This window comes from Engystomops pustulosus, chromosome 1 (genome assembly GCF_040894005.1).
Source record: "Engystomops pustulosus chromosome 1, aEngPut4.maternal, whole genome shotgun sequence".
Classification (NCBI taxonomy): domain Eukaryota; kingdom Metazoa; phylum Chordata; class Amphibia; order Anura; family Leptodactylidae; genus Engystomops; species Engystomops pustulosus.
Genome location: NC_092411.1, coordinates 226,769,497 through 226,778,924, shown reverse-complemented (window position 1 = coordinate 226,778,924; position 9,428 = coordinate 226,769,497). Strand labels below are relative to the sequence as shown.

At 39.8% G+C, this 9,428-nt stretch overlaps 1 protein-coding gene across 5 annotated transcripts in view; it reads right to left on the bottom strand.

Moving 5' to 3' along the window:
- Nucleotides 1-259: 259 nt before the first annotated feature.
- The window catches only part of NEK1 (NIMA related kinase 1), a 95,472-nt gene continuing 86,303 nt past the window's right edge, over nt 260-9,428 (bottom strand). For all 5 annotated transcript variants that reach the window (XM_072119979.1, XM_072119972.1, XM_072119963.1 and 2 more), the window contains 3 exons: nt 7,169-7,302; nt 5,216-5,348; nt 260-2,943 (listed from right to left, as the gene is read on the bottom strand). In XM_072119979.1, coding sequence (XP_071976080.1) covers nt 2,930-2,943; nt 5,216-5,348; nt 7,169-7,302 — 281 coding nt within the window. In that variant the 3' untranslated portion in view covers nt 260-2,929. The remainder of the gene's footprint in view (nt 2,944-5,215; nt 5,349-7,168; nt 7,303-9,428) is intronic.

The window sequence follows — 9,428 nt, the reverse complement described above, 5'->3', positions numbered from 1 at the left end:
AGTGAATTCCAGACTTGTAGGGGCTATAATATTCATACAGACCAGGGTCCATGGCAGACTTACAGAGGTTACAGAGGTTTAAGACTGACATTTCCTATAATTGAAATTTTCTATTTTTATTACTTCTAGTCTATGTGTAGATACCTTGACTAGTCAGCATAGATCACTGGTAGATTCAAGTCTGGTTTTATAATTACATTTACTTTAACAAGAAAACTGTACATTACTTGTATAATAGAAATTGAGCAAACAGGACACCTATAGAAAATCACTGAAAATCTTTATTTGAAAGGTTAGAAATAACATCCATATCATCTCAGTTACATCCTCGTTCCATCAGTTTTTAATTTTTTTTTTAAATATATGCAAATGCTTTGAAAATTGCTCTTCAAAAGATGACACAAAACATAATATAATATCTATTTGATAATGTTACAAATATACTTTATATTATTAATATTTATTTGGATTAAACAAAATTAAGGCATTGTTATGGTAAGCAAAGTGTGATACATCGGACATCTGAATGCAAAACAAACATGAAAAGGGAAATTAATTTTCAACACTTAAAGAGGATCAATCACCTCTTCTGACGTGTTTTTCATTAAATACTGTCATTCTTTATTAATTCTGGAGCATCAATTCCTAGAATTCAGTTTCCCCGTTATTCCCCCAGAAATGTATGAATAACCTAGGTGTTCTCCGTGGGGATGTCCCTTCACTGTCTGAAGAAAAGCTCTTTTTTAATGGCCTATATGACTGTACAACTAAAGATATAAATGCTTTTGACAGTAACATTTAGAGCTAGTTCATACTAGACTGGAAAATCCCATAAAAAAACATTTTCCATTAGGAAGGACGGCAGGACACTTTTGTTGGCATGACCTATGTTGCAACAATTGCAAGTCCATGGTGGGTTGGCACACACATAGTTGATCTCCACTGTGTGCACCATAAAGGAATATACCAACAAAATCAAGCATGATAAATCAGGGACACTTAGGCTCGATTCAGACAAACATGTGCTTGTCCCAGGCAATGGAAAGCAAGAAGGGGGCGAACGCTGCTCTGTCCTCCCCTCTCCATAAGAAATATTGCCACACGGCTGTTCTTTAGACTGAAGATGGAGTAAGATCACTGTACCGCACCCAGGTGCCATATCCGGCCGCAACATCCGCACAAGTGAAGTCTGAATGTGGCCTTACTCCTAGATCCAGGCACTGTGACTGTGGTAATCTTCTTATATTTCTTATCCATGGCCTCCTTCATGGTTTGTCCCTTCGTGGTTTGGCTTCACAGGCTGTTACAATGGCTTACCCTGCATGCCTGCTGTAATCTCACTTCAGCAGAGGAAGTGCTCATGCACAGTGTAACAGCCTGTGAATCTGTAGCATGGAGTGTTTAAAAATTGATTTTAGAAGGAAGGAGACCATGGATAACAAATAGAAGGAGATTACCGCAGTCACAGTGCCTGGATCTATGAGTAAGTGTCCCTGGTTTCTCATGCTGGATTTTGATGGTACATTTCCTTTGAGTGTGTGTGAACTGATTGGAGAAACAGCTGGCTCTCAGCCTTGGCTACTTGCCTATGTGGCAACTTTGGACAGAATTTTTAATCAGATGTCCAAATCTGCCTCCAAATCTCCTCCATAAAGCATTGTGCGAACCCTACTCAAGATAAATAGTTTTTATGAGTTGGAATTACAATTCTGCTGGTTAGACAAAAGGCTAACAGTCAAAGGGAACCTATCAGCAGAAATTGATCCAGTAAACCACTACCAGTAGGTTATCGTCTGGCTTAGTGGCATCATCCAGGAAATGAACTTTGCAGTGAGATGTAAATGTGCAAAGTCACAGAGGCAGAGAGATCAGGGCTGTAGTCAAGCTCTCCCCACCTCTGAACACTCCTTCCGCTGTTGACATCATTCAATGGACTTCGTGATTAGTGATGTCTCCAGACACAGAGCCGTCGATTCTAGTGGACATGGTGCGCTTGATTTAACTGATGAACTCTCTGCCTATATGACCATTTTACATATCACAGTTGATTTGTTGAGTAGTGCCACCGTGCTGGACAAAAAAGAAACACAATTTCAAAGGTGTTTATTTGCTTGACACCATTCTGATAGTGTACCTTGCATTATGATCTTGGATGTACATCCTCTGAGCATGTACAATGGTAGATTATCATAGAGGCTGAAAGTTATTATAAATACCAATTGTAATCAATTAAATGTATCATATTTAGTTACTCAAGCTACAAATATAAATTGTCTGAAGGTGGACATACCATTTAAGTGTTAAAAATTAATAGGAATTTCCATCCCTACAAATGTGAGTAGGAACTGTAGAAGAATTATTTTACAGCAAAATACATGGATTAAGCAAGATTAACAAGAACCTGCCTAATAGTTTTAATATTCATTAGTCCCTGGTTAGAAGATAAGGGGCTCATTTAACAGTGAAGAAGGCCCCAAGATTTTCTTAAGGTTTAACACAAACAGACAAATAAATTAGACGTGAACAAATTATTGAAAACTTATTTAAAATGACAGAAAACTGGAGAAAACAAAAGGCATTGAAAACAGACGGAAAGATATTGTATTTGATTTCTTTTGAGGCTAAAGACAGAACATGTAATGAAACACTAGTGTGTATCCCCCACACCAGAAACCCATGTCCTAGCTCCAGCAGGACAGCCTGAACACATCAACAAAATGTAGAAATATGTAATAAATTATGGCTTTGACCATTCAGGCATAGTAATACATACCTCATGTTTATGCAGTGTGAATATATACATATGGATTCTTACATGCAGATAGAAAATTATCTTTTGCGGTAAAAAAAAAGGCTTTGCAACGGAATTGCTAAATGTGATGCAGAGAGTCGAGCAGTGAAATGTTGTAGATGAGGATTCCTGAGATATTTATTCATCGTTGTCTAGTGGAAAGACAAAAGAAAACACACGAATGGAGCTGACAAATATACAGGAAAACACCAAAAATCTATAATGACCGTGCAAGGCTGAGGTTCCAGGGGGTAACGAGTCCTGCTTTGGTCAATAAGTGTCTTTCCCAGACCATGGGACATCACTTGTGTTATTGGAGGAAGTAGTCCAAGGAGGCCACTGAATGGCCAAAGCAGGTCCCATGACACTTCTGTCTGGGCCCGAGGCCCGAAGAGGGAAAGTAGTAGAGCTATGCAAGGTAAATACACATTTTAAAAAAATATATAAAAATTTTAGCACCCCAGCCCTGGCCACCACAGGGTTTACAGAATTCCTGAAAAGACCCTTTAACATTGTTTATTCCTGTGGTTCTTTGGTGAGAACCTGTCTTCACTCCCTACATCAGGTGAAAGTCAGAGGCTACTGCCCCACCTTGCTCCTATGAGCACCACATTAAGGTCTAGAGAACCTCCCTGAGGTCCTCACTGGCCTCCCACCAGGGAAAAGAAAACCACTGAGGACCAGATAGAGGTGCTAGAATTGATGGTTTGGGTCTGCCTGTCCCTGGGAGTGGACCCCACTGTCTGGTGGGTGCTGTCACGGTGAAGGGAGAAAATAACATTTCTGTAGTATGCATTTTTCCTCTTTTATGCCTCTTAGAAATGTATGAATGAAGTCACACATATAGAGGTTAGCAGTTACTTTTAGCAGATTACTGTTTTGTACATTCTGTGCTGGCAGTGTCTGGCTGTGTAGAAATACTATACTTTCACAAGCGGAAGGTAATGCACAGATGTACATTTATTCCTCAATCTGTAGGAAGATTTTTAGTACAATAGTAGGTACAGGATAATAGGGAAAGTTGCCCTAGAACCACGAATTCATAAAAAACTAGGAAGGTTTCTTACAGCCACCATGACCACTTAAAGACACCTGTCATCAGCCCCCCCCTCCCCTCCACACACACGGAGTACCTATCCATGGGATTAGAGGCAGCATTCTTGTAAAAAAGACATTTATTTCTGTCCTCTGTTCCAGTCACGTAGTTGGAGCTGCAGTACACAGTCAAGCTACCTCTCTCCCCCTCCTCATGGACGCTGACATTACTGACCAGTGAGGAGGAAAGTTGCTTTCTCTTCACACAGCCTCATAGTCCTCACCTTCCTTAAAGGAAACCTACCACCACAAATCTACCTATAAAGGTAGATCGGGTGGTAGGTGAATCAATGGGACGTGAAGATAGCCCTTTTAAGGGCTAATCCTCACGTCCCCGCACTTTTTTGTAAACTTTTATTACCCTAATATGTTAATTTTGTTATGCGGCTACTTGGGCGTGGAGTAGCCGCATCTGAGGTTACACGAGGCGGCTACTCCACGCCCCGGTAGCCACTTTACTCCTCCTACTCACCATGTTCGGCGCGCAGCTGCTCATAGCTGCGCGCCCTCGTCCGCCGATCCTGCCATCTGCGCAGAACAGCAGGCGCGCGCCTGTGCAGCCCCGGCTTCGGAGCAGTGACCGCGCAGGCGCGGGCCTGCTGTTCTGCGCATGCGCAGACGGCAGGATCGGCGGACGAGGGCGCGCAGCTACGAGCAGCTGCGCGCCGAACATGGTGAGTAGGAGGGGTAAAGTGGCTACCGGGGCGTGGAGTAGCCGCCTCGTGTAACCTCAGATGCGGCTACTCCACGCCCAAGTAGCTGCATAACAAAATTAACATATTAGGGTAATAAAAGTTTACAAAAAAGTGCGGGGACGTGAGGATTAGCCCTTAAAAGGGCTATCCTCACGTCCCATTGATTCACCTACCACCCGATCTACCTTTATAGGTAGATTTGTGGTGGTAGGTGCCCTTTAATAAGTGGTAACTGATAGAGCAGAGCCGTCTAGCTCACTTGCTCCCTCCCCACTCCCTCAGGAATTCCCTTCAGCCAAGTTAGCAGTGTCAGCATCAGGGAAGAGGGAGGGGTAGCTTGACTGTACACTGCAACTCCCACCTCCGTGTCTGAAACAGAGGACATCAATAAAAGAATTGAAGAATGTTGGCTCTAATCCCATGTATAGAGGCATCAGTGGAACTTGTATAGAGACATCTAGAAGGTACTGGTGACAGGTTCGCTTTAATGATCGGAGCAGCAATATAAAGCTACACACCTGTAAACATTTATATTTACTAAAAATATACATATTAAGGGATCATACAGGGTCTCATGTAAAATACATGTAAAACAGTGGATAGTTTAGGAGGAGTCAATAAAATCAGAACCAACCTTCTTGGTATGCGCCATCAGCCATGACTAGGCGGAGTATCCTGGGATATAAATAAAGGTGTTCACTGCCTAGAATTTTTTCCATCAATGTTGAACATGTGTCAATGTTTTCATCTTCGTCTTCATGTATGGCCTAAAAAAAATGTTGTGTAAAAGTAAACGTTATTCAAACACCACGTAAAAGTAACTGTGTCGCAAACGCAATGTCAAGAGAATATTAGCAGAATGTGTGTGAACACAGCGATTAGATGAACATAGAAAAAACTCAGATCAATATTCATAATAGCTTCTCTGACATTGCCTGCCCCTGATTGGACAGTATGAGAGAAGATTAGCATAACACACGCCTTCAGCTCCAGCCCCTCCTCTCTGACCAAACATTGATTACAATGGTCAAACACTGGGAATGTTATCTCCACAACCGTGGAGGTTAGAAGGAAAATTCAAAGTGCCCCTGAATCTGTGTAGCCGCCCCTACAGGCTGGTATTATAATCTCTACATGTGTGAGGTGGTGAAAGGTCCTCTTTAAATGCATAACATTTTACAAATAAGTTAGTTTACAGATTTTAAAGAAAAGTAAAAATATGCATTTATTTTAAAAAGCGTTGTTGAAGACACTTTCTGCATAATATTTAGGCAAGTACCATTTTTTCAGACACACACAATTTTTGAAAGACAAAGTCTTACTTATAAGTGTCTGCGTCTTATAGTCTGAAGTCAGGAGGTTCCAGCACTGTCAGACCTTCCCGATTGCTATCAGATGAAGAGCTGAAAAAGCGTTTCACCGGGTTACTGATAGAGAGGAGGCTACCTGCAGCATGAAGGAGGTCTGGCGAGATGCTTCTTGCAACACTAAGGTCCTTAAACCCTTTTACACTGACATCAATAGTCAGGTCAAGACCAAGGCATGTGAAGGGAGAAGTTTTCGTCATACTGCAGCTGGGACTGGGTATGTAGTAGAGCTGTGTGTGAGTTAATGGATTTAGCAAAGCTATGTTTGTAAATATGGATGAAGCAGAGCTGAGTAAGTTAATGTATGTTTTTAATTGTATTACAGTGGTTAAGGACATGCTTTCTCATTATACTAAACATTTCCCCCTATATTCAGGTTGATAAGTAGTCATCATGCCATTAACTTTACAACAGTTGGGTGCAAATCCTCTCTATCGGCTGCTTCTTCTTTTTAACCTTCCATCTGCCTGGATGACACCACCCCCAGACAATGGCGGCATGCCGAAACGGGTATTGGAGTGTCAGTCATTCAAGTAGACGCGGGCGGCCATAGACACAGGTATAATGCCTTATGTATGTTGACTTAATGCCTGGTAATAGGGTTTGTTTTTTCACTATTGCACTTTAGGCTCTACATGCTGTACTGTATTAAACATATCATTGGATGTAATACTTATTGGAACACAAATCCTGTCCATCACTCCCAAAATCTGTCTTTTGGGAAAGGTGTGTAAATTTGTATATATGTAATATGTATATAGATTGTAAATATGTATATATATTTTTTGACTTACTTGATATTTGAAGTCTGACATCTTTCTGTATAAGGTATAGTGAATGGATGTAGTAAAGCTGTGTATGTGAGTGAATGAATTAAGCAGAGCTGTGCTTGTGTGTGACCACAAGGGAATTTTTTTATTGGTTTCAAATATAAGTTTCCCTTTTTTTGATGGCTAAATCTGGGATGAGACTTATAGTTACAATACTTGACATTATTACATAACATGTCACCTAACAGTGTTAGCATTATAGTGAAACACATTACAATATATTTATTAAGACTAAAATAGAAACATCCCCCCTTTACACTGTACAATATAACTTAGCATCGGTCCCTCTCATTTTAATTTATTTCACCACATTTTGTATACCAAGCACGTCATTCAGTCTATGAAACATCTAATGCAAATAAAGATGATTCCCAGAGTGTCAAATGTTACCTTTATTTTGTTGTAAACCTCAATGAACTTTTCAAATCCCATCTCCTGCTCCAGTTTCAGCCTCAGTTCCTCCAGGTGGCCAAAGACGCTGTCACCTTCATCATATTCATTCTCAAAGTCCTCGCTGCTGTCATCTGCAGAGACACGAGACATGTTTTCATGAGGTGTAAGACAACAACATAAACATGGATACTGGATGCCGCTCTGAGATGCATCTGTCACCCATGGGCATTTAAAAAACAAACAAAAGAATTTGCATACTTTATTCTGCGTTTCACTTTTTCTTGCCTTCTGTATTGGAAAGTTTAGTCTACTGCACAATTCTATCCTTTAAATAAACTTTATGTACACAATACTTGATAAAGGGAGGGGGGCACTTTTAACTTCATCTGTAAACTTGGATCCCCAGGTAATATTAGCTTAATAATCAAGACATTTTTTGCCTTTTTTCCTTGTCGCATGTCAAGAGCTTTAACCCCCCCCCCCCATCAAAGTAGCTGTATTAGGGCTTGTTTTGAGCAGGGTGAATTGTAGTTTTTATAGCTTTTTTGGGAAAAACATAATGTATTGATTACATTTTTTTTTAAATCTTTCAGGGGTGAAATGAGGAAAAAAAAAAAAAGAAAGAAAAACAGCAATACTGTTATTGGTACTGCATTGTATTCACCATCCCCTGATCTGGAAGGCATGTTGGGGTTTGCTCCTCTAGTTTTCTGCTTCAGTATTACTTAAGTATCCAATACTTTTCATTTGAGTTTTTACAATTTACAAAATAAAGACTAACATCTTTAACCCCTACCCCCTCCCTAGATGAGCACATATGTCCATGGCATTAAATATCAGCCTATTGACGCATTAGTATGCTACCATCCCATAAAAAGCATCATTTTTTGTCAGCAGAAATACACCCAGCAATACATCTACAATTAAAACACCCCCACGCCTTAAACGTGTATTGGGGTGTTCTGCTCACAGTAGTTATACAGTGCACTTTTATGGATAAGCAATATATCTAATCTATCAAAGCTTTTGGTCAGTTATATTGTTAAACACCCTTGGGTATGATTTGTATATATCTCTATGCACTAGCACTTTATCCACAGTTTTGGTACATAGGAGTGGTATGCTCTTTCTCTGCCTCAGCTTACTTGTGCAATATGTTGTAATAACTTAATGGGGTTTTCCTTTTGTATTATTCATTACTGTCCATGTATGTTCTCTGTCCCAATGATGAACTTTGTATCTCCATGCAGTGTCTTCATATTCCCCCTGACATTGATCCATATGTTGTCAAATTTAATAAAGATAACTTCTATTTTTCTAAAAATTTTAATTGGCTTGTTTTCATATGTAGTTGGGAGTTCTTTATGGTTAATCATATATTACCGTCTGTGACAGATTAGAACAATATGGGAGGAATATCTGTTGTTTATATGATATGTATATATCTATGTATGAAACACATGGAATATATACTGTATATACTTTTTCTTCACCTTATCTTTGTGGTTCTAAATCTTGTGTTAATTAAAAAATAAGACAGGAATAGCTGTAGGTACAATAATATGCTTTAACATATGAAGAGCCAGGGCAAGTTTTTTGGAAGAACCACTAGTTCTAGCAATAAGCCATCTAATGAGTTCAACCCAGGAGGTTGTGAAATATATAGCTCTCACCACCATCAATGGAGCCAAACCTGGGTGGTCTAACAAAGGACCCCATAGAGCCTCAATCTTCTGTATAGCATTATGTTTTTAAGTGCAGTAGTACTTAATGTTATTTTGTGTATATCCTTTGCAGTTCATTTACTCTCCGCTATCTGGTGCCCGTTTTTTTCCCTATACCCTGCCATTATTTACTTCCATATTGTACAACCCCACTGTGAGATGATGCATGTATTGGGGTACTGAATTTTTCATTTATATAAGCACATCTGCCCTATTTTGTTGTCTGATTCCTGCAAACACAACATATATCTTCAGGATGTTATTGCATATGTGGTTTTACACAAGTAGTGTGGTTTTGTCAGCAGGAGTGGGGGGTCCCATCCCGGTAAGTCTATTGTCCGCTGGGCTATTCACTGTGCTTTGTCCATTTTTAACTTGTACTCCAGTAAAATTCATATGTTTTTATCTATGTACCTAATAAAATGTACGGTATATTCTGTCATCATTTCTGAAGTGGTGTTTTCCTTCTTTGTTCTATTTCTGGTGTGGCACAACAATTGTAGTGGTCAGGCTTTTAGGGACTAAGTGATATT